This window comes from Macaca nemestrina, chromosome 9 (genome assembly GCF_043159975.1).
Source record: "Macaca nemestrina isolate mMacNem1 chromosome 9, mMacNem.hap1, whole genome shotgun sequence".
Classification (NCBI taxonomy): domain Eukaryota; kingdom Metazoa; phylum Chordata; class Mammalia; order Primates; family Cercopithecidae; genus Macaca; species Macaca nemestrina.
Genome location: NC_092133.1, coordinates 14,241,612 through 14,266,824, shown reverse-complemented (window position 1 = coordinate 14,266,824; position 25,213 = coordinate 14,241,612). Strand labels below are relative to the sequence as shown.

Here is a 25,213-nt window from a genome sequence, read left to right as displayed (position 1 = left end):
GGCATCATGGGGTCCTGGGAGCCTGGAGTACCCACGAAGCCAGGCAGGGCCAGCTCTGACCCCATCCATTCTCCACCTGGGAGCCCTGTGGTCCCAGCCCTGGAGGAGCTAGAGACAGGCCTCCACAGTGCTCCTGCCACCCTGGTTTCTTTCTTGCACTGCAGGTGTGTGCCTGCCAGGTTCGGGCCACGGGTAAAATGTACGCCTGCAAGCGCTTGGAGAAGAAGAGGATCAAAAAGAGGAAAGGGGAGTCCATGGCCCTCAACGAGAAGCAGATCCTCGAGAAGGTCAACAGTCAGTTTGTGGTGAGTGAGCATCTGGGCCCAGTGACCGGCTCGCCCTTCTGTGGACTGGGGCTTCCCTCCCTCCAGAAGGGTGTGGTCCTCTAATGCGGCAGGTCCCCACCCCAGGGAAGGGGAATGCCAGTGACAGGGCTGAGCTACAGAAAGGCAGCAAGACAGTCCTCCATCACAAGGCCTCTTGTGGTCAATTGTGGCTGGCTTTGTCCCATCCCCAGAGCCAGCCAGTGCCTGCCTCCCTGCTGTGTGTGAGACTGACGCCTCTGTTCTCCTGGACCACTTTGTAAACTCCTCAGTGGACAAAAGCAAGTTCACCTGGGCCCAGCCTAGGAGCTGTGGGTTCCACAGACCCTCTAGGCTGGTGCCATCATGTTGGGGACCTTAGTACCAGCATCCTGGAATGGCACTATCGAGTCTGTATACGTTGTGTTAGTCAGTCTAGGCTGGGCCCTGCTGCGGTAACGAATTTGCCCCAAACCCTAAGTAGCTGAATACAGCAGAGGTTCATCTGTCACTCACCTGAAGTCCAATCAGATTGGGTCAACCACCTCCATCTAACAGCTGCCCCGTCTGGAGCCTTGAAAGTGAGTGCTAGGGGTTCCACACAGAGACTTTCCACTGCCTCTACTGGACAGATGTTCCTCAATTTCACCCACAGTCTGCCAGCCAGAACCAGTCAACACAGAGACAAGTTAATTTCAGGGGAGGCTGGGAAATGCGAAGTGCATGGATATTTGGTCAGCTCTAATACCTTCTGCTACATGCTGTTATAAAAAATAAAGCTGGGTGCAGTGGTACATGCCTGTAGTCCCAGCTACTCAGAAGGCTGAGGCAGGAGGATTGCTTGAACCCAGGACTTTGAGGCTGCAGTGAGCCATGATCATGCCACTGCACCCCAGCCTGGGTGACACAGCAAGACCTCATCTCTAAAAATAAATACATGCATACATTAAAAATAATATATACACAAGGTAAAAATTTAAACAGCACAGAAGGATACACAATAAAACGAAAAGCTTCCCTCTTTGATTAATCACTCCAGACATGTTTTATTCATGTACAGGCTTTATTATTTTTAGCCAATGGGATCTTCTGTACCTCTTATGGAGGAATGTTTTTGCCTTACATTGTAGATCTTTTTCTCCATCCAGACCTCTAATTCATGCCCCTTTTAAAGTTGGGCATCATTCTCCTGAAGAGATAAAGCATAATCCGTATAGTCAGTCCCCATGGATGGAAATTGTTTTCCATCTTTAAACCACTAGAGGGCCAGGCACGGTGGCTCACGCCTATAATCCTAGCACTTTGGAAGGTCGAGACAGACAGATCACTTGAGGTCAGGAGTTCAAGACCAACCTGGCCAACATGGCAAAACCCCATCTCTACTAAAAATACAAAAATTACCTGGGCATGGTGGTGGGCGCCTGTAATTCCAGCTACTTGGGAGGCTGAGGCATGAGAATCACTTGAACCTGAGAGGCAGAGATTGCAGTGAGCTGAGATCGTGCCACCACACTCCAGCATGAGCGACAGTGAGACTTTGTAAAACAAACAAACAAAAAAAAAAAAAAAAAAACACTACAGACCAGTGGCAGTCCAAGAGGATGGAAGTTTGCATCTTGGATCTCATCCCAGGCCACCCTCAGCTGCCAGCCTTGTCTGGGGTACAGGTGTGGGCAGTGCCATGGCATGTGGAGATGAGGCGGATGAGGCTAACTCCAGCCATCATTTCAGCCATGGGCCTCCTTGAGTCCAGAACCTTCCTCCCCACCACCAGCCCCTTCAGCAGGAAGCCCTGGATGCTGCCTGCGGAGCCTTGTCTCTGAAGGGATGGTGCTGGCTCTGGCCACGGATGGTGCTGGTGGGTCCTGCTCAGGGAAGAGGATCGTGTGACTCACAAAGCTGGGCGGCACGTCTTTAACAGCCTTCAGTCACGATGGCTGCACCTTCTTTAACTGTGCCCCATCCATGGCCCCTGGCAGGGAGTTCCCACAGTGTCACCTCCTGGAGCCCTTTCTCAGTTATCACCTGGGCAGATGTGGGAGGAAGGTGATAGCTGTAGCCGTTGCAGCAGAAGCACGGTCCCCATGAGCTCACTCATCCTCAGCTGTCATTTTGTCTCCTCTCCTCAAAAATAGCTGATGTTGATGCACCAGTTTTATGGCACAGCCAGTTCCTAGCCTGGCCCTCAATGGCCGGGTTTCATGTGTGCCACCTCCCTACATGGAGAAGGATTACCTTCTGGCATAATTTGCCCCTGCTGCCCCACCATGGCCTTGCTTCACAGAGCCTTGGGTGTCTGGACTCCACCAGCAGAGGACTAGACCCCTCTCTCTTGGTGGCCCCTTGCCAGGTGGACCATTGTATTAGTCCATTTTCACACTGCTGATGAAGACATACCTGAGACCAAGCAATTTACAAAAGAAAGGGGTTTGAAGGACTTACAGTTCCACGTGGCTGGGGAGGCCTCACAATCATGATGGAATGCAAAGGCACTTCTTACATGGCGGTGGCAAGAGAAGAATGAGAACCAAGTGAAAGGGGTTTCCCCTTATAAAACCATCAGATCTCATGAGACTTATACACTACCACGAGAACAGTATGGGAGAAACTGCCCACAATTCAATTATCTCCCACCGGGTCCCTCCCACAACACATGGGAATTATGGGAGTACAATTCAAGATGAGATTTGGGTGGGGACACAGCCAAACCATATCATTCCACCCCTGGCCACTCCCAAATCTCATGACCTCACATTTCAAAACCAGTCATGCCTTCCCAACAGTCCCCCAAAATCTTAACTCATTTCAGCATTAACTCAAAAGTCCATACACAGTCCACAGTCTCACCTGAGACAGGGCAAGTCCTTTCCACCTACAAGCCTGTAAAATCAAAAGCAAGTTAGTTACTTCCTAGATACAATAGGGGTACAGGCATTGGGTAAGCACAGCTGTTCCAAATGGATGGAATTGGCCAAAACAAAGGGGCTACAGGCCCCATGCAAGTCCAAAATCCAGCAGAGCAGTCAAATCTTAAAGCTCTGAAATGATCTCCTTTGACTCCATGTCTCACATCCAGATCATGCTGATGCCTTGGGCAACTCCATCCCTGTGACTTTGCAGGGTACTGTCTCTGTCCTGGCTGCTTTCATGGGCTGGCATTGAGTGTCTGCAGATTTTCCAGGCAAATGGTGCAAGCTGTCAGTGGATCTACCATTCTGGGGTCTGGAGGACGGTGGCCCCCTTCTGACAGCTCCAATAGTCCATGCCCCGGTAGGGACTCCGTGTGGGGGCTCTGACCCCACATTTCCCTTCTGCACTGCCATAGCAGAGGGTCTCCATGAGGGCCCCGCCCCTGCAGCAAACTTCTGCCTGAGCATCCTGGTGTTTGCACACATCTTCTGAAGTCTAGGCGGAGGTTCCCAAACCTCAATTCTTGACTTCTGTGCACTCGCAGGCTCAACACTACATGGAAGCTGCCAAGGCTTGGGGTTTCCACCATGGCTCGAGCTCTAGATTGGCCCGTTTCAGCCACAGCCAAGCTCTAGATTGGCCCGTTTCAGCCTCAGCTGCACACAGCACAGGGACCCTGGACCCAGCCTGCAAAACCACTTTTTCCTCCTAGGCCTCTGGGCCTGTGATGGGAGGGGCTGCTGTGAAGACCTCTGACATGCCCTGGAAACATTTTCCCCATGGTCTTGGGGATTAACATTCAGCTCCTTGTTAGTTATGCAAATTTAGTCAGCCAGCCTGAATTTCTCCTCAGAAAATGGGATTTTGTTTTCTATTGCATTGTCAGGCTGCAAACTTTCCAAACCTTTATGTCGTCCTTCCCTTATAAATCTGAATGTCTTTAACAGCACCTATGTCACCCCTTGAATGCCTTGTTGCTTATAAATTTCTCTGTGAGATACTCTAAATCATCTCTCTCAAGTTCAAAGTTTCACAAATCTATAGGGCAGGGGCAAAATGCCACCAGTTTCTTTGCTAAAACATAACAAGAGTCACCTTTGCTCCAGTTCCCAACAAGTTCCTCATTTCCATCTGAGACCACCTCAGCCAGGACTTTATTATCCATATCACTCTCAGCATTTTGGGCAAAGCCATTCAACAAGTCTCTAGGAAGTTCCAAACTTTCTCACATTTTCCTATCTTCTGAGCCCGTCACTGTTCCAACCTCTACCTGTTACCAGTTCCAAAGTCGTGTCTACGTTTTTGGGTATTTTTTTCAGTACTGCCTCACTCTACTGGTACCAATTTACTCTATTAGTCCGTTTTCACACTGCTGATAAAGACATACCCGAGACTAGGCAATTTACAAAAGAAAGCGGTTTAATGGACTTACAGTTCCACGTGACTGGGGAAGCCCCACAATCATGGCAGAAGGCGAAAGGCACTTCTTACATGGCGGTAGCAAGAGAAGAATGAGAACCAAATGAAAGGGGTTTCACCTTATAAAACCATCAGATCTGTGAGACATATTCACTACCGCAAGAACAGTATGGGAGAAACTGCCCCCATGATTCAGTTATCTCCCACCGGGTCCCTCCCACAACACATGGGAATTATGGGAGTACAATTCGAGATGAGATTTGGGTGGGGACACAGAGCCAAACCATATCAACCAGGCACATCCTGCATGCAAGAGAAAGCCTTTACCAGGCTGTGTTCCACTTCCCAAAGCCCCACTGCCCCTCCAGCTCCCCTTCACTTGGCCCTGTGATAATGGCTTCCACAGCTAGAAGGGCAGGTGAGCCCTGCTTTTCTGACTGGCCAACAAGGCACCATCCAGTCTTCTCCAGCTGATGCACACATGTGCTTCTGTGGAGGAAGCACAGACGCCATCCTGTTGGATTCACTGGGAGGTCGGGGTGCCAGCCTGTCCTACCCACCTTGGCCTTCTCACCTTGAGCCACTGAATGGGAGGAGCTGGTGTGAGCCCCTTATCAGCCAAGGAGGCCGTAGACAGGGTCACTGCAGAGGCCATCTGGGTGCAGGGGAGCAGGGTGAGGCTCCTTTGTTCCCTCCCACCCCAGTTCCCAGGATCCTGAGGAGGGAAGCGGAAGTGAGTGGCCATTTTCATGACCTCCCCATGGCACTGTTCTTGCGCTCCCAGGTCAACCTCGCCTATGCCTACGAGACCAAGGATGCGCTGTGCTTGGTCCTGACCATCATGAACGGGGGCGACCTGAAGTTCCACATCTACAACATGGGCAACCCCGGCTTCGAGGAGGAGCGGGCCTTGTTTTATGCGGCAGAGATCCTCTGCGGCTTAGAAGACCTCCACCGCGAGAACACCGTCTACCGGTGAGTGGAGGGCACTGAGGCCTTCCAAGTCTAAGTCCGAGAGGGTGGGGCCAGCGCCTCCGCACCCTCAGGCAGGTGGTCGCCATCGCTCTGGGAATCAGCCCTGGTCAGCACCAGGGGAGGGTGCAGAGTCGAACAGACTTTCCACTCCAGGAACCTGGGGCCCCCGGCACTGAGGAAGCGAGGTCGCCACCCTCTGGCTCGTGTTCTCCAGCCTCCAAAGTTTAGGGAAGTCAAGCAAGTGAAATCATGTTCTCGAAACTGACTACTCCTTCAAGTCAAGGAGAACGGGCCATGACCACTGCTCCCTCCAGTTGCCTCCATCCTATCACCCAGGGAAGGTCAGAAGGGACCTGGTGGCCGCTATCTGGGATCAGCCCTGGGAAGACTTGGGTGGGGTCACTGCCCACAAGCAGAATAGAGTGGCCCATTGTCCCACCACGCACTGTCCTCAGCTTGTTCTGGTCTTCACCCCCTATCCCCCGCGACCTCAATCCTATAGGGACCTGGACATTGTAGGGCCAGGGGTCCAGATTCCACTCACAAGGAGCAGTGCCCTTCAGATTTTTCTCCCAGTCCTTCTGAAAGAATTTTGAAAATCTCTGTGACACTGCATTTTACGTAGACATTTGAAATATTCCATCATATTGAAAATAGTGACAATTTTTGATATATTGAAATTGAGCAGTTACATTACACTCTTCAAGGGATCCAGTGGAATCTCTAGTTGCTATAGCGAATTGATTTGCACCTGCATTTATCCAAAAACTGCACAGAAAGCTCTTTAGTGATGAGGAATTTTCTATCATTTCCTTCTCTCTCTCCATCCCCCCAGAATGTTTATAATATTTTTTGCCTGAAAGTCTTTCATTGATGAGAGTACATCTCTGAAACAAATATATGGATACATATAAGAGTTTTTGAAATTCCATTTGACCAGAAGGCCCTAAAACAAATATATGGATACACACAAGTTTTTTTGAAATTCCCTTTGACCATAAGCCTCTAAGTGTTAAAACAACTTCTCTGGCCAGGTGTGGTGGTTCATACCTGTAATCCCAGCACTCTGTGAGGCTAAGGCAGGCAGATCACCTGAGGTCAGAAGTTCGAGACCAGCCTGGCCAACATGGTGAAACCCTGTCTCTGTTAAAAATACAAAAAGTAGCTGGACGTGGTGGCACATGCCTGTAGTCCCAGCTACTTGGGAGGCTGAGGCTAAAGAATCGCTTTAACCTGGAGATTGCAGTGAGTCAAGATGACTACTGCACTCCAGCCTGGGTGACAGAGCAAGACTGTCTCAAAATAAAATAAAATAACTTTTCCTTTTTTTTTTTTTTTTTTTGAGACAGAGTCTTGCTCCGTCACCCAGGCTGGAGTGCAGTGGTGCGATCTCACTGTAAGCTCCTCCTCCCGGGTTCACGCCATTCTCCTGACTCAACCTCCCGAGTAGCTGGGACTACAGGCGCCCACCACCACGCCCGGCTAATTTTTTGTATTTTTAGTAGAGATAGGGTTTCACCGTGTTAGCCAGGATGGTCTCGATCTCCTGACCTCGCGATCCACCCTCCTTGGCCTCCCAAAGTGCTGGGATTACAGGCGTGAGCCACTGTGCCCAGCCAAGTAGATCTCATTTCTAATCAGTCCTTTGGAACCGGGGGTTTTGACATCTGGAGTGGGTCGCTACAGTCATATTCGGGAGGGGAGGAAGCTGCTTTTCTTCTGTAACTTGGGAGAAGAGTTATTGAGAAGGGGGAGGTGGGAGGGCAATCCCAAAAGATGCCAGGACAGAGCATCCTGATGCAAAGAAATCCAAAGCCCTAAAACTTCGGACAGGAGGGAACCTCCTGCTTGGTCCTGGCAGACCCCAACACACAGCCCAGTCTGAAGACCTTTACAGTGGAGCTCATCTTGGGACCAGGAAGGTTTTGAAAACAAGAAAGAATGGTCTTGATGACATGGCCTTCCCCCCATACCATCCCCCCATTTATGTTTCTATTTTGTTGTCATTCAAGTGAAGAGTCGGAAAATTTTCCCTAAGGGTTGGACAAAGAATTCTCTACTTGATTGCCTTTTATTTAAAAAGAGAAAAGAAAGCCCTCCAAGTTCCAGCTTCTCTTCTTCCAGGGGCAAAAAGAACCACAGTACCTCCTCCCTGACTGTGACCACTCGCCACGGCCTCTCTCTGGGCTCGGTTCTGACCAGTGCCCACTAGTGAGCTGCCCTGCTAGCCTGCTGGCAGCCGGCTTGTTGAGATGATGGCTCCTACCCTTATTTGGAATTGTTAACACATCAAAAGAATGCCGTTTAAATAACAACAGCAACAAAAGTATTTTGTGATAAATAAGGATATACAAACACCAATTATCATTTGATGAGGCTCACTGGCTGGATTTGGGTACATTAACCACTCTGCATGAGGACAGCTGCCATCAGTTAAATAAACAAAGCTGAGTGGTTGAGAACTGGAGCCTCCATCCAGATCCTGTGTACTGTTCGCCCCATGGCTTAATGAGTTGCACACACTCCTGTTGGCTGTTCTTTTACCCATAGGGAAGACTTTTTCCTGTAAAACCAGCTCCTCTGCTGGCTCTCCCCCCATCCTGGGAATGCAGAGGCTCCCCTTCTTGTGAGCAAGATTCCATCATCAAGAGAAGAGACGTTAGGGACAGGATAAGGCAGCCACACCTACGCCGTGCCCTGTGGCTGTGCTTTCTCCAGCATTGTAGTGTAGCTGGAGTTAGGGAGTGTGCCAGTCTCCTGCAGGCCCCATCCCAAAGGGGGTCTTTTTCCCACACCCCCACCTTCTCCCCTTCGATCCTCTCTTCCCAATTGTGCAGCTCCCTTCACTCCAGGCCCTGTTCTGCCTTCAGGGCTTCCTGAGACCTGCAGGGTCTTCCCAGCCTTGGAGGGGCTCTGTTACCCCACCAGAAGTATCCTCAGCCCTAGAGTCATTGATGTGTGAACAGGGGCCATGACTGGCCTTTTCCTAACTTTCCCAGTCACTCTCCAGGGTTGGGAAATGCCTGTGGCAAACAGCAGTGTTGCTTTAAATTACTGGAAGGAGAGAAATGAGCTGAAGATCATTTTGACTCAAAGCGGACAGCCTGAGCCACAAGGTGGGAAGGAAACACCCTGTGGCCACTTAGGCCTGGTTAGCCCGAGGGGTCAACCAGATGCCAGTGCATCCTACCTGCCCAGAATGCCCACACTCTGATGCTCATTGTTTTTCCTTTCAGAGATCTGAAACCTGAAAACATCCTGTTAGATGATTATGGTAAGTCTTTTCCTACTCGATAGCTGAGGTGAGTGTCGCAACCCAGAGAAAGCAAAGGGCCTCCCAGGGATTCTCAGAGAGAGCTGGGGAGACTGACCACAGGCCCCACTCCCACTGCTCAGTGCTGGGTACCTGGGGAAGAGAGAAAGCTGTGAGCATGGACAGAGCTCCTGCTTGGTGAACAGGCAGTGTTCAGAGAGACATAGAAATTCAGAGTTTTTTAAATTCCCTTTGATCATAAGGCTCTAAGTGTTAAAATAACTTCTGGCCAGGCACGGTCTCTACAGCACACTGAGCAAGGAGTCTAGAATTTCAGAGACGCTGGGCAAATACTTAACTTCCACTAAGTTCTCCACCTTTCATCTTGTTTGTGAAATGGAAGCAAAGTGTCCTGCCCTGCCCTGCCCACCCAGAGGGAAGAGGGTTGTGGCGAGGCTCCTACACGACAGCTTGAGAGGGAGTTGCTCGTCAGTCTAGCCAGCTGTAAATGTCTTAGGCATTATGTTTGTGCATCACCATCATTATTTTCTCTTGGCTGTGGGCACTGAATAGCAAGAACAACCACAGTAACCCTCATAGCTGTGTAGCCTCACACCTGGAAAATAGTTCCTATACCTTTTTTTTTTGAGACAGAGTCTCACTCTGTTGCTCAGGCTGGAGTGCAATGGCATGACCTCGGCTCACTGCAACCTCTGCCTCCCAGGTTCAAGTGATTCTCTTGCCTCAGCCTCCCAAGTAGCTGGGATTACAGGCATGCGCCACCACACCTGGCTAGTTTTTGTATTATTATTATTTTTTTTTTTTGAGATGTACTTTTACTCTTGTTGCCCAGGCTGGAGTGCAGTGGTGTGATCTCAACTCAGTGCAACCTCCACCTCCCGAGTTCAAGCTATTCTGCTGCCTCAGTCTCCCAAGTAGCTGAGATTACAGGCATGTGCCACCATGCCTGGCTAATTTTTGTATTTTTAGTAGAAAGGGGGTTTTGCCATGTTGACCAGGCTGGTCTCAAACTCCTGACCTCAAGTGATCCACCCGCCTCAGCCTCCCTGAGTGCTGGGATTACAGATGTGAGCCACTGTGCTTGGGTGATTTCCACACCTTTGATCTGACTAGATCTTCCCACCTGCACAGAGAAGGTTAAGACAGCATCTCTGTGCCCATTTTACAGATGACAAAACTGAGCCTCAGGGGAGCCATCCTGCCAGAGTCACCCAGCAGCATCAGTGGGGAGCCGAGGGCAGAAACTGGGTCTTTTGCCAGCAGGCCCCACACCCTGGCAGTCCCCAGTAGAGGGAGGGGAGAAACTAGGTCGCTGATGACCTGAAGAGAGGTCTGCATGGGATACTGCCCTGTGGAGGGGCGGTCGGAGGGCCCAGGCCTGCCGCTGTCTCTGGAGGAGCCCAGTGCCTCCCTTGGTCTCAGAACAAAGCCCACCCTGCTCCTCTGCTGTCCTGACTGTCAGCCCCCACCGAGCCAGGGAGTCCATGCAGCTACAGCCTGACGGGGTCTCGACACTGGCCCTTGCTGACATCTAGGCTGGAGGGGTGGGGATGGGGCCCTGCTGCCCATAGGCAGGGAAGGGAAGGGGACGTGCTCCTTCCTGCGGGGGTAAGTTGTGGCTGTGACCCTGCCCAGGTGGGCCGCGGGAGGGACAAAGACCGAAGTGGAGCTCAGCTCAGCGTCTCCCGCTCTCGGGTCAGTGCTGGGCTGTGAGCTCAGATTCATCTCCAGGCTCTGCCGGGTCAGACCAGACATTTTCCCTTCTAGTTTCTCTAAAGTGAAAAACAACCAACCTCCAGAGACCAGCAAGGCAGGCCTGGGAGCTGCTTCCCAAATTGTTTTATAATGTTTTCCCCTTAAGCAAATTGTTGCAGAATGCCAGCAAGACCTCACATTTTTCCCATGAAGTAATCCCAGAACCCAGCCAAGATCCTCTGTGACCTCAGCCGTCCAAGAGGCCCATTCAGCCTTTGACTAGGCAGGTCGGTCAACGTCCAGCTGGGTCCAGGCATCCTATTGCATCTTTATGTTCCACTCCTGAAGAGTGGGCATTTTCCTGTGTCCTCCCACACCTGCACTCTCCCAAGGGTCTTGTGGTCACCCTGAGATGGCAGATTGGGGTCCCTGTTGTCCTCGGACAGAGAGTGCCAAGAGCTCGTGTGCCTTGCCCATGGGCACACAGCAAGGCCCGGCGCCCATGCGGCTGTCCTGGGAACCCACTGACCCTGCTGTCCCCCTCAGGCCACATTAGGATCTCAGACCTGGGCTTGGCTGTGAAGATCCCCGAGGGAGACCTGATCCGCGGCCGGGTGGGCACTGTTGGCTACATGGGTGAGTGCTGGGCTGCCTCTGTCAACACACCCCGATACCCACTGGGGCCGCCCCTGCTCACTGCCAGCCGAGCCCCCAGAGCCTGCCCGCAGAGCCTCTTGCCTCTTTGTGCACTGCTGATCACACGCAGAGTCACAGTCTCTGTGGGGCTGCTGGGGGGCGGCCTTAGCCAGGGGGAGGAGGAGCACAGGGGCCCCAGATGTGATGACTGCTCTGAGCTCTCTGCACTCCCAGGTCCCAGCCCCACCTGTGTCCAAAGCCAAGCCACTCTTAGGGGTCGGGGCCTCGCACATAGCGCTGCTAGGGGAGGCCACATTGAAGCAGAGGTCTAGGAGGAGAGACCCTTGAGAGGAAGGAGGTAATTCAGAAGAGCCCCCAAATGAGAGGCGCGCACAGCTGCGGCATCACCGAGCGTGATTCCAGTAGAGAGCAGCCTTCGGTTCCTGACGCCTTGCCTTAGTCTGCTCCGAGACCAGAGTCCTGGGGGTTGCAGGGAAGAGGCCCAGAGTTAAGTCCTGTGCCCTAGAATCCCCCATCCAATTTGGGGCACGCCCTGGGCTTCCTTCTGTGCATTTCACATGCCTACCCTCCTTCCCCTGAGAGGCGGGGGCCCCAGAGAGCTCCGAGGACCAGGCACGCTGCCACCCTCTGGTCAGGCTGGTGCCAACAGCAGCTGCATGGGAGGTGTACCTTGTCTCTGGTGCTAGAGGGCCCTTTTCAGATTGCATGACATTTGGCAACCTGTGGGGTGTGTGTCTGTGTGTATGTGAGTGTGTGTGTGCCCACGTGAATGCTGATCGACGATTGATAGGGATGTAGGCGGGTGGATGGATGGATGGATGGATGGATGGATGGATGGATGGGATAGATGATGGATGGGTGGATGACAGATCTGCCTACCTGTGTGTGCATTTGCCTGGGTCTCCTTTTGCAGAGTGCTCCATGCATCTGTCTGCCCAGGCTCTTGTGTGCAAACCAGCACGTGTGTGGATACATTTCCCTCCAGACATACGTGCTGATGATGCAGAACTATCTTTTTTGTATTTCTATGGTGAATCTGTAATTCACTTTATCAAAGTGGTAGAGAAGACATAGCAAGAGATTGTTTGAATTACAGATAAATTTAAGATCATCTTTAATTTGGGTAGATACACCTTTATTCATTGAAACAAATATACCAATAGCACCTGTTCTGTGCCAGGTGTTGTACTTGTTACAGTAGTGAATAAAGTAGCTCATGTTCTAGGCAAGGGGACATCAAGAGTGCAGGACACCTCCATCCACAGTGGTCAGAGTTCTAAAGCTACAATCAGAGTCCTTCGGGGGCACAGAGGAGAGTCATCAGGGCAGGCTCCCTGGAGGAGGTGGTATTCACAGCAGTTGGTGGGGTAGGAGTTGGTGGCGGCCACTGTCCCAGCCATGAACCTCCAGGCCTTCAGTGAGCAGCGCCACCAGCTGTCTCCCCAGTCCTCACTCCTCTCTTCTCTCCTCTGCCCCCAGCTCCAGAGGTCCTGAACAACCAGAGGTACGGCCTGAGCCCCGACTACTGGGGCCTGGGCTGCCTCATCTATGAGATGATCGAGGGCCAGTCGCCATTCCGCGGCCGCAAGGAGAAGGTGAAGCGGGAGGAGGTGGACCGCCGGGTCCTGGAGACCGAAGAGGTGTACTCCCGCAAGTTCTCCGAGGAGGCCGAGTCCATCTGCAAGATGGTGAGTTCCTGGTGGCCAGACGCTACCCTCCCTGGGCCTGGCCCCAGTCTGTCACCAAAACAGCAAACGCTGGCTGAAGGGACAGGGATCTGAGCATGCTAGGGTGTGGTGGGGGGTGCAGCCCACCAAGCTAGAGCTGAGGGCACTCCTTGCTGTGGACTGGGGTGGTCAGCGGAGGCTTCCAGGAGAAAGTCTGGGTGGGGCAGGGACACCCAGGAAGCAAGGGGAGGGGGGTGAGGGGAACAGTGTGGAACACCCTCACATCCAGCCTGTGGGGGTCTGCACAGGGCGGAGAAGTGGTGGTCTGAGCTAGACACAAAGCAACCTTGAGTCAAGCCCCTGCCGCTGCCCTTGGGCCTCCTGCTCCCTCCACCTCTGGATCCCAAGGTGTTGGTTTAAGATGAAGAGCTGCAGGGGGTGGGGGTGATGATTGCAGTCTTTGAACATCTTATAACAAAGTTTTCCACCACTAGATGGACTGCTGGTCACGCCAGCCTGGCTCCTGTGTGGCAGGGTCTAGGGATAGTGAGGTCCGACCCACCCAAAGGCAGAGCATGGTGGGAGTGACGATTACACAAGCTGGGTGGGTGGGGCCAGATGTGGGGACTGGAAGCCAGATAAAGGAGTGACAGGAGCCATTGGAAGTGGGGGATATGGGAGTGGAGTCTGCCCGTGCCCGCCCCGCCCCTGGGCCCCCCGACGCCGGCCCTAACCCTAACCCTAACCCTTTCCTGGGAACCAGGACTAGTGGCTTTTTGGGGAGATGGCTACTTCCTGCTCCGGCCTGGCTCTCAGCCCCCAAGTCCAGCCATGCCCCCTTGGGGCCCTCCTCCTTATGGTCCCCAGCACAGCTGTGCTGGCAGCCCCACTGCAAGCAGCTGCCCTCTAATGCCAGCCTTACAGGGACAGGAAGGGCCAGAGCACCCAGCTCCACACTTGCCATCCCACAGACTTCCTCTTCTTTCCCTGGAACCCCATGTACCCGGAGCCACAGATGGGCAGGCCGAGTCTGGGAGCGGGAACCACATTTCCCACCCCTCTACATCTTCAGCGACTTTGGGGGCAGGTTCAGCGTGTGCGTTGACAACCCAGGCAGCTCCCGGAGTTTAGGAAGCAGCAGGCCCGGGAGTTGATTAAAAGTTGCAATGCTTCTGCTCAGGAAGACCTGAGGCTGCGCTGCGAGCGGCCCCAGGAGGGTCTGGCTCGGCTCCTCACCCCAGAGGCCCCTCCCCTGCAGCCAAACACCTCTCCTCGGCCCCTTCCTGTCACCAACCTCATCCTCACCTCACAGAGCTGTGGGAAGAAGGCCTGTGTGTACAGCAGACCCACACCCTAACCCCACAGCTGTTGGCCCGCCGTGCAGCTGGGGCCTCAGAGAAAGCCACATGGTCATTGCAGCCAGGGCTAGGGTGGGGGAACCAGAGGAGCAGTGCAGCACTGGTCGAGTACATGGAAACGTGGGTGCGAGCCATGCTTGGCTGTCTCATTGGGAGATACCTGTCAGGTGCGACAAAACTAGACAAGGGAAAGATGGGGTCAGACAGCCATGGACAGAGCATCACCGAATGTCCCAGGTCAGGGCCAGGCAATCAGAGAGGCAGGTCTTGAGAGATCTCAGCAGGGATATGGGACAAACTAAGAGGATGACGAGGTGGAGAGGGCCCCAGTCTCACCCCCGGACCCCAGTCACCCACCTTGGCCCCTGGCTTTGGAGCTGGCATCTCCTGCTGCACCCTGGACCAGGGCACTGCTGTCACTCTGCTGCCCCCTGGTGGACACTGAGAGAAAGCCTGCTGCTCCCAGAGGACCTGTCTGGTGGGTACAAAACCTCTGTCCTCTGGAAGCCTCTGGCCTTGCTGCAGCTTCCCTTACAAATGATCTTGGGTCTTGGGAGTCTGGTCTTAGGCCTCCTTCACGCCCTTGACTGCAGCATCTCTGGCATCCAGACCTACCGTGTCCCCTCCAGCTGGCGGCAGCTCAGGACACTGCAGAGCCTGACTTGCCAGGAGAGCTCACAGGCTCCAGGTTCACAGGGCTATTTCTAGGCTCTGGTGGCTCCAGCCCGGCCTGCCTAAAAGGGCCCCTCCACAATCAGCGAGGAAGCTGGTCTCTGGCCCCCAGGTCTGTCCCCCATTCTACCTTAGCAGCCACAGAAGCTGCTCCCCCTTCTCTGGAGCCCAGAAATTCACACATCTCACCTCTTTGTCCCCTGAGCCCAGTCCATGGGCCCAGACCTCAGCCTCCATCTTCCCCAAGCCCCTGCTCAGTCCCAGCCCTGGGCCTTAGCCCCCACTCCAGCTCCCTCTTGCCCTTCAGCCATCTTGGTCTCACTTGTCCTTCCAGCCCATCTGTTCTCCTCCTCCAGGAAGCCCACTCTGCCTGCCCCACCCATCCCACTCACACCTTCTCTTCCTCTTACTTCTCCTGGTGTCCACCTGATAGCATGGTTGCAAACTCCTTACCTGACGACATGGCTGCAAACCATTGACTGGATGCCAGGGTTTCAAACGGCAGCATATAGGGGGGTGTTTGGTTCAACCTGCACAGGGTGTTTCAAAAGAAGTAAATGGTAGGTTCATTGCCAAGATTTAAAAATGTGGAGATTTCATATAATAACCTGGATTTTCTGGCTTCTCTTGAAAAGCAGAAGCCTCAGGCCCTGGCTGCCGTCCCACCTGGCAGGAGCTGACGCGTAGCCTGGCCCGGCTCTCCCAGCCCACCCCTCGCCTTTCTCGCCCTCGTTTGTGCCACCTTCCTGGCCAGCCACTGCAGCCTCTGCAGAAGGAGACTTGCCTCTGAGGGACTACTTAGAACAGTGCAGCGCCTGGGCCCAGCCCAGCCCAATGCTTGAGCCTTTGTTAAACAGTGAAGCCCCCAGAGAGAGAAGTAGAGGCATGAGCACCAGACCCTGAGCCGCCAGCCTGGCGGTCCGTGGGGGCATTAGAGGGCGACACTGTGAGCGACTGAGCTCTCTGCTTAGTCCTTTCAAGGGTGGAACCTGGTGCTGGCCCTGGTGCCACCTTCGATTCCTTTGTTTGGGGGGCAGCCCCTCCAGACCCTGAGACCCAGGAGGCCAATGTGGCTACTCACTCTCCCAGCGTCCCCAGCCAGCGCAGCGCCTGCCCCACAGGAGCCAGCAGGAAGTGTACGTGGGATGAATATGAGCAAAGTGCACGGGGCACTGGGAAAAAACAAGGCTGCGCCCCTCCCCCCATGCAGGCTGCTCCGAATTTTAGCCACAACGCAGATATTTAGTAGACACCAACTGCATACAGGTGCAGCGCTCAGTAGGGCAGAGGAGAAGAGAGAATCATGAGGCTGGGGCGCTGGGAGTGCGGGTCAGGGGCCGGGGCCCTGTGGTCATGTGGCTGCCACGGCCAGTCGAGGACCCCTGCGCAGGTCCAGCCCTCTGGCCTCGTTCACAGCCACATCCCATCTCACCCGGGTGTCTGCTCCCAAAGCCTCTTCCTCTCCTGGTAACCTTCCTGCCTCTTGGTTCTGATGAAGACACTCCCCTACCTCAGCCATCCCTGGCTCCTTCTACCTCCAGATGAAAATCCTACCACCCGACCCGGCCTTCAGGATCCTCCATCATCTCCCCCGACCAGCCCCTCCCCCTGGCCGATCTCTGATCCTCCATCATCTCCCCCGACCAGCCCCTCCCCCTGACCCATCTCTAATCCTCCATCATCTCCCCCCACCAGCCCCTCCCCCTGACCCATCTCTGATCCTCCATCATCTCCCCCGACCAGCCCCTCCCCCTGGCCGATCTCTGGTCCTCCATCATCTCCCCCGACCAGCCCCTCCCCCTGACCCATCTCTGATCCTCCATCATCTCCCCCGACCAGCCCCTCCCCCTGGCGGATCTCTGATCCTCCATCATCTCCCCCCACCAGCCCCTCCCCCTGGCGGATCTCTGATCCTCCATCATCTCCCCCCACCAGCCCCTCCCCCTGGCGGATCTCTGATCCTCCATCATCTCCCCCGACCAGCCCCTCCCCCTGACCCATCTCTGATCCTCCATCATCTCCCCCGACCAGCCCCTCCCCCTGACCCATCTCTGATCCTCCATCATCTCCCCCGACCAGCCCCTCCCCCTGGCCGATCTCTGGTCCTCCATCATCTCCCCCGACCAGCCCCTCCCCCTGGCCGATCTCTGGTCCTCCATCATCTCCCCCGACCAGCCCCTCCCCCTGGCCGATCTCTGGTCCTCCATCATCTCCCCCGACCAGCCCCTCCCCCGACCCATCTCTGATCCTCCATCATCTCCCCCGACCAGCCCCTCCCGCTGGCCGACCTCTGCACCCTCCTCCTGCTAAGTCAAACGTGTTTTGGATATTCCCCAGACACACCCTGCACGCCCTGCCACTCTGCTTTGCTGGTGCAGTTCCCTCTACCTGTGTACCCCTCCCCACACCCACACCTTGAAAGCCTATTTGTCCTACAAGACTCAACTCAAATACCCCTTCCCCATGCAGCTCCCTGACCTCCAGCTGGCAGCCAGTCATGCCTCCTGGCCCCAGGGTGCTGATCTGTATCACCTTGATGTGTCCTCTGAGCATGATTAGCCCCCCATGAGTCTGAGCACTCCTAGAGGCCAAGTCCCTCGGCAGTGTCTTCTCTGTCAGGAAGGGGCTTGCACCCAGGAGGTGCAAGTCTGCAAATTAGCTGAGTACGTGAACAAAAGAGAGCTATCGATGCAGTCCTTGCCTTTTGTTGCTTACCCTACACAGAAGAGGTGACATTGACTCGACACCCATTGAGTGCCCACCATAACCCAGGAACGAGGTCTGTAGTCCTGGGAGAAACACAAGATTCCTGCTCCCCTGGTCCATCAGGCATCTAGCCAGGCTGTGAAGGTGTGGGCACAGATGCATGCCAAGACTCAGAGGCAGCCCTGAAGCGAGACCTTTGCAGGGTGGGGCAGCATGTCTTGGGTGGCACAGACACTGTGGAGGCAGGAGGTTCAGGCAGGAGGAGAGGCCCAGTGGCTTCATGGGGCTCTCTCTGTTTCAGCTGCTCACCAAAGATGCAAAGCAGAGGCTGGGCTGCCAGGAGGAGGGGGCTGCGGAGGTCAAGAGACACCCCTTCTTCAGGAACATGAACTTCAAGCGCTTAGAAGCCGGGATGTTGGATCCTCCCTTCGTTCCAGACGTGAGTAGCACCCCCCAGCCCCCAGCAGCTCCCTTTGCAGGGTACCCAGGGCTGCCCCGCAGTGCTGCTTCACAGTGAGCTGGTGCAGAGTGTGGGGCACATCGTGTCTTTGTGGGGACCAAAGAGTCCCCTCCCAGCCACTCCTTGCCTCGGCTGCAGATGAACTTCACGCCAGGCAGTGCAGAAGAGGCATGGGCCAGGGAGCCCACGCTGGCTTCCAAAGACTTGGGCACTTTCCCGGGTCTGGGAGTCCTGGACAGATTCCTTCTAAGCATTAGTTTCCTCCCTGACCAGTGAAGCCAGTAACACTCACGCCTCCCACCTGCCTGGGAGATTTGAGGGTGAAATGAGAACTGAATGGGGAATGCTTCCAAGAGCATTGAGGGTCACCACGTTCAGTTCAGCTTGACCAGCGTGCATGCATTGAGCACCTACTGCAGACGCCAGGTTCTGGGCCAGGCAGGAACAAAAGAGGCCCCTCCCCCAGCAGCTTACATTATAGGGAGTCATGTCTTCCCAGGAGGTCCCCAGGGCCACCAGTTGGTGTGTGAGGCAAGATTCCAGCTGAGGTAGAATTGTCCTTGAAAGTCCCCTGCACAGTCAATAAATCGTGAGCTCTCAGCTGGATCAGAGGCCCAAGAGAGGCAGACCAGGCAGAGGCTGGGTGATCTGTGTGGGATACGAGCTGTGAATTTGGGGCCTGCTCTGTGTAAAGTCAGGGAGTCAGAAGCCAGGAAGGCCTGTGTCTCAGCTCCTGCCACGCTCCCACAGATGACCCCTTGCCGGCGGTGGGGGCTGGGCCGGGGCTGTGGAGGCCATGGGAGCAGTGGTGTGCTGCAGGCAAATTACCGCGTCTCCAGAGAGCTCATATGCACATCTCTTCCCAATTCTGTGTCCAGTGGCTTTGCGTCGGCAGCTTACAGTAGATCCCAGTGGTAGCATCTGCACAGCAGCAATTTGCAAATGGTACAAATCAGGGCCTCTGCATCCCCCTCCCCCAGAACCAGTGGTTATCACTTACCAGTACCACCCTGAGTGGAGACAGGTGGGGACCGTCCTTGGAACTCTGGCACCCCCTGTAGGTGGGGTTCCCCTGGTCCTGTGGGACAGCAGCGGGCTTGGGAAGCTGCTGGGTGCAGATCAGTATCCATGGCAACCATACCACAGCCCCTGTCCGGCCAGGGATGGCATCAGTGTGATGGGTAATCAGGGAATGCTTTTTGGAGAAACACGGGGGCCACTGAGAATGTAAAGAGTAGGGCAAGGCACGGTGGCTCATGCCTGTAATCCCAGCACTTGGGAAGGTTGAGACAGTCGGATCACCTGAGGTTAGGAGTTCGAGACCAGCCTGACCAACATGGTGAAACCCCATCTCTACTAAAATACGAAAATTAACCGGGTATGGTGGCATGCACATATAATCCCAGCTACTCGGGAGGCTGAGGCAGGAGAATCGCTTGAACCCAGGAGGCAGAGGTTGTAGTGAGCTGAGATTGTGCCACTGCACTCCAGCCTGGGCGATAGAGCGAGACTCCATCTCAAAAAAAAAAAAAAAAAAGCGAAAGTCACTGAATGCGGCAAACTCAATCTCCAGATGAGCTTGAGCAGGCAGGGGGAGAATGGTAATCACAGCATTGCTCTCGACCCTGGCTGCCTGGGGAACCGCGGGGGAGCATGAGCAACACTCGCCTTGGACCCAGCCCCCAGGGAGGCTGGGGTAAGACTTCGGCTTCGGGAGTTTTGAAACCTCCCCAGCTGATTCGAGCGTGCAGCCGGGGTTGAGAGTCACTATTGTGAGAAGCACTACGTGCAGGGAGTGTGTCGTTTATTTGTTGTTTGTTTTCGGTGTCGAGGGCTTTGGGAGTGGCCACTCCTTGGTATTCCAGGAAACCACATAGCATGACTGCATGAACATCATGGTTGTGCCACTGGGCTGATGTCCGAAATTGGAGAGGATGTGGGCACCCAGATTGGGGGTGTGGCAAAGTTTGGAACCCGGGTGGCCATCCTTGTGGCCTCTGGGCTACCTGTTGCTATGGTGATGGGCTGAGATGAGTCATGGCATTGGAACTATTTCTCTACCTTCCAGCACACTCCAGGTCCCATGCCAGGCCCCAAGGGAGATCCCATGGCGCACAAAACGGTTGGTTGTTTCCTTCATGGAACTTCCAGTCTGAAGACGAGGAGGGTTGTCAGCAAAACCCCTTAAATACAAGTAGAAATATGAGTCACAAGAGAAGAGAACAGTCAGCCTTAAGGAAGATTGGAGAGTAGCGAGGCCTCCGTGCGTGCACCCAGGCTGGAGAAGAGTGCTCTGGGCCCCAGAAGCAGCGTGTGGAAGGAGGCGGCCCTGAGGATCAGGGCGACTGACTGTCCTGCTTTCCCTGGGACTGTCCTGCTTTTAGCACTGAAAGTCCTGTGTCCTCGGGACACAGGGACAGTTGGTCACCCTGGGAGTGACGCTGGCCACCTCGAATCAGGGCATTAGGAGGATGAGGTAGCAGAGCCCCGCAAGGCGCACAGCCTGACAAGGCGCACAGAGCAGCCCGCCAGTGCCCTCCTCCCCCCACTGTGTACCCTCTGGCCCAGGGCCTCTGTTCCTGGCATCTGAGGCCTCAGGCGAGCAAAGGCTGCAGGCCCTGGAGTGCGAAGTCGCTGTCAGCTGGGGACTTTGCCTTTTCCCCTCTGGCCCTCCCCAGGCTGCACGCCAGCCCCCCATGGTTGTCCCCACCAGCCCCCGATGGTCGTCCCCACCAGCCCCCCACGGTCGTCCCCGCCAGCCCCCGATGGTCATCCCCACCAGCCCCCAATGGTCGTCCCCGCCAGCCTCCACAGTTGTCCCCACACCACTGTCAGGGCTGCTGCCACGTTCCTAAACCACAAGCGCTGAGTGACATCATCTTTTTCACTTCCGTTGACACTTTTTAAAAATAAAAAACGTATTTTAAAAGGAAACCTTTCCAAGGAAATAATAGCCATGAAAGAGGGATTTGGGTGTGCCAGATAACTTCCTGTTCCATTACAGATTTTTAAAATACACTCATTTCTTAACATTCCTCTGCAAGCCACCCAAGGCCAGTTTCGTGAGCTTGACCTGGGCACCCCCTAGGGCACCCTGGGCCCCACACCTGGCTCAGTGCCCTCTGTTGCCATCTTAAAATTTTAAATGTGGAACATGGGCCCTGCATTTTCATTCTGTGCTGGCCGCGTGAATGATGTGGTCTTGCTTCCAGCTAAAAGTCCGCTGAGTTCCACGGTGGCGTGCACCCCGGGCTTTGGGCACTAGAGAAGAGTCGCAGCTCTGCACCCGGACACCCATGCCCCCACCCCTGCTTCCGCCCACATGCACTTGGGCCCATGGTTTGCTCTGCTGGGGACAGCATGGCCTCGAGCCTTGAGCTGGAGACCAGAGCAGACCGGAGGGGAGAGTCCCAGAAAGTGCCAAGCCCTGAGACCATTGCTAGAACCTTCCTGGCATGGCAGAGCCCTCACTGAGCCGGTGCACTGATTCACAACCTTCGAATTAGCCAAATGTCAGGAGACTGTGAGCAGGAGGTAGCCTCTACCCTCCAGCGACAGACGTGTCACCAGGTCTGGGGATCCCTTGGCACTGCACCTGGGGCCGTCTGTGTAAAGGCCTCATCTCCAGAGCCTCTGGGAAGCCTCCCCGCACCAACCTTGAACTCTTAGAGGGCAAGGTCCACCCAGGTTCATCTCTGCCCTGGCATAGATCAGGCCCCCAGTGCACAGTTGAGGGATGAGTAAGGTAAAAGATATGCCCTGGTACAATAATAATACCAGCTCCCAGTTACGGGCGCCAGGCTCGGTGGCCAGCACTGACAGCAGCCCCAGCGAGGTACCTTGTTGCCCCCATTTTGCCGGTAAGGAAATAGGACACAGGCCTCGGGGGATATGAGACTTCCCCACAGTTCATAAGCCCCACTGCTGGGACTCCAGCCCACGTCTGTCCTGTACTGGTAAGGGAGTGATGGCAAAAGGATCCCTGGACTGGGCACCCAGGTGCCCCGAGCTCTTGTGTCACCCCAGCCAGGGTCCCCTTCATGGATCTGAGAGAGGGCCGCACTCCCACCTGGAGGGGTCGCGCAAAACAAAACCACAGGCCGTCATCCGAGGTGGACAGGAAGCCCAGCCAAGCCACTGGGGCCAACCCCTCCCCTGGCCTCACCTGCCCCTGAGCCACACGCCCTCCAGCCACCACCCGCAGAGTTCTGGGGGTGGGTCCTGGGAAGACTCCCCTCTGCTCCCCCGTTAAAACCCCAAGGCCTGGGCTTGGGGCCACTGGAGCCGCAGGCAGGACACATGTGTGACCAGCCCTGTGCCCCTGGCAGCCCCGCGCTGTGTACTGTAAGGATGTGCTGGACATCGAGCAGTTCTCCACTGTGAAGGGTGTCAATCTGGACCACACAGATGACGACTTCTACTCCAAGTTCTCCACGGGTTCTGTGTCCATCCCATGGCAAAACGAGGTGAGCGGGGCAGGCCACTTGCTTGGCGCTGGTTGGGAGGGAGGGACTGATGGGGGGAGGGAGGCGTCAGGAATATGAGTTTGGCGGCAGGAGGATGAGCGCATGGTTTCTGTTTTCTCCATGAAGGCAGCACATGAAAGCTGTTAGTGGCCAGGCAGGGAGCTGTGGCCACCACGGGCCAGTCATTGAGGGGGAGGCTCACCCAGCCCCCGAGACTTGGAAGGGTGTGGCTCAGGGGCAGGTGAGGCCAGGGGAGGGGTCAGCCCCAGTGGCTCTGCTGCTGGGCTTCCTGACCACCCCAGGTGACGGCCTGTGTCTTTTTCTCACGGCCCCTCCAGATGATAGAAACAGAATGCTTTAAGGAGCTGAACGTGTTTGGACCTGATGGTACCCTCTCGCCAGATCTGAACAGAAATCACCCTCCGGAACCGCCAAAGAAAGGGCTGCTCCAGAGAATCTTCAAGCGTCAGGTGAGACACCTGTGCCTGGCGAGTCCTGGCATCAGCCCCAAGACCCCTGGCTCGCTTCCATGGGAAACCAGCAGACCCCCAGGAGAGACCCTCTGAGGACTCGGGAGTCTGGGGCAGTAGCAGCCTGGAAGGGTAACTGATATGTCTGAGGCCCCTAACACCCACTGCAGCTGATGGGATCCCCACGGCAGAAGGGCAGAGCCAGCCCAAATTCACCCTCCCTCTGGGTTTCTCCACCTTGACACTATTGGCACCTGGGGCCAGTTAATTCCTTGTCACGGGGCTGTTGTGTGCATCACAAGATTTGAGACGGCAAGCTTGGCCTCCAGCCACCAGATGCAGCAACACCCCATTCCCCAGTCATGACAGCCCGTAAAAGCGCCAGACACTGCTGAATGTCCTTGGGGGCACAGTCACCCCTGGTTGAGAACCGCTGCCCTCTCTGGTCCCTATGAAGCCTCAGTCATGTAAAGACTGAACATCATAAGCTCAGGGAGAACTGGGGGTAGAAGCTGACCCTGCAGAACCTTCTGGCTCCTGAGATGGCTCCCATCCAGTGCTGTGCCCTCTAGCTGGCAGCCAGAGGAGACAGGGCTCTTGGGAAATGACAGTCAGAGCCTGGCCCTGGGTAAGGGCTAATGTGAGCCAGTGGAGGAAATGCCGGGGAAGGGCCCCCACCTCACCCCACACCATGAAGTGGGCCACCATACACCCCATCTTGGCCTGGCCCTGGAGGAAGCTGTGGCCCAGTGTGCCCATCCTGGAGCCTGGGAGGTTCCCCCACCTAGTTCTGCTCCTTCCTCCTCCCGCCAAAGAGCCAGCTCCAGGATAGACACACTAGGCCAGTGATAATATAAAAATACAACACTTCAGTGCTTCCATCAAGTAAAATGGAAGTTCCAGAAAGAATGACCTCTCCCTCCCCTCATGGCCGGGCGCGCTAAGAACACCCTGGGTCCTAGAAAGAGAAATTACCATGTAGTCTCACAGACCCGGGTTCAAACCCAGCCCTGACACTTCTTGGTTATGTGGAAACTTATGGAACCTCTCCCGCCTCAGTTTGCCTGCCTGAAACATCAGGATAGAAATGCCTGCTGCCTAGAGCCATGGGTGGCGGCCCTTAGCACGGCGCGGGCACCAGCACCTGTGAAGCAAACGTTCCTTGCCTCCCTCCTCCTCCCCTCTGCAACATGGAGGGCCCAGCACACACGGGATGCAGAGGGAGGGCCCGAGGAATGGGAACGACCGCCCATCTTTCCCAGGTGGGTCCTCGTAGAGCCGTTTGCATACGAGGCCCCATTGTATCCTCCCAGCCACCCTTTGCGGAAGCTGCTCTTCTCGCCTGTTACAGGAGAGGAAACTGGGAGATGGAATTGCATGCCCAAGGCCACTCTGCGAGGGAGGGCAGACTGAGAATTCCAGCCCAGGCAGTGTAACCCTGGGCCTGCAGGCGTAACCAAGGTGGATATTATGGGGGGGCCGCCTCCACCCTGATTGGAGGTTCTGTTAATTCCTTGGCTCTTCCCATTTACCAGATAAAGCCCTGTGCCTCCAGGGGCGGCCCTTGCACCTGGCTCTGAGGGGAGACTTCCAAAGGCCATGAAAAGCAAGGGTTAGAGCTGGTGGAGGCAGCCCCTGACCCATCGCCAGGGCTCCCAGGACTGACTGCTGTTCTCTCCATCCCGTCTCCCCCAACCCCAACCCCAGCATCAGAACAATTCCAAGAGTTCGCCCAGCTCCAAGACCAATTTTAACCACCACATAAACTCAAACCACGTCAGCTCGAACTCCACCGGAAGCAGCTAGTTTCGGCTCTGGAAGTCCACAGTGGAACCAGCCCAGACCTTCTCCTTAGAAGCGGAAGTACTGGAGCTTCTGCTCTGGTGGGGCTGCCAGGGGAGCCCCCCAGGAGCCGGGGAAGGAGGCCGTCCATCCCGTCGACGTAGAACCTCGAGGTTTCTCAAAGAAATTTCCACTCAGGTCTGTTTTCCGAGGCGGCCCCAGCCGGGGTGGATTGGATTTGTCTTTGGTGAACATTGCAATAGAAATCCAATTGGATACGACAACTTGCACGTATTTTAATAGCGTCATAACTAGAACTGAATTTTGTCTTTATGATTTTTAAAGAAAAGTTTTGTAAATTTCTCTACTGTCTCAGTTTACATTTTGTATATTTGTATTT

At 55.0% G+C, this 25,213-nt stretch overlaps 1 protein-coding gene across 5 annotated transcripts in view; it reads left to right on the top strand.

Annotated features, from left to right (window-relative positions):
• The window catches only part of LOC105467774 (G protein-coupled receptor kinase 5), a 252,054-nt gene that overhangs the window by 222,513 nt on the left and 4,328 nt on the right, over nucleotides 1-25,213 (top strand). Inside the window, exons 8-16 of one of the 5 annotated variants that reach the window (XM_011717500.3) lie at nucleotides 165-305; nucleotides 5,416-5,606; nucleotides 8,843-8,880; nucleotides 11,122-11,211; nucleotides 12,712-12,920; nucleotides 17,937-18,074; nucleotides 22,424-22,561; nucleotides 22,900-23,031; nucleotides 24,739-25,176. In XM_011717500.3, the coding sequence (XP_011715802.2) occupies nucleotides 165-305; nucleotides 5,416-5,606; nucleotides 8,843-8,880; nucleotides 11,122-11,211; nucleotides 12,712-12,920; nucleotides 17,937-18,074; nucleotides 22,424-22,561; nucleotides 22,900-23,031; nucleotides 24,739-24,837 (1,176 nt within the window). In that variant the 3' untranslated portion in view covers nucleotides 24,838-25,176. The other 4 variants (XM_071069044.1, XM_011717483.2, XM_011717492.2 and 1 more) reach the window with 4 other exon arrangements.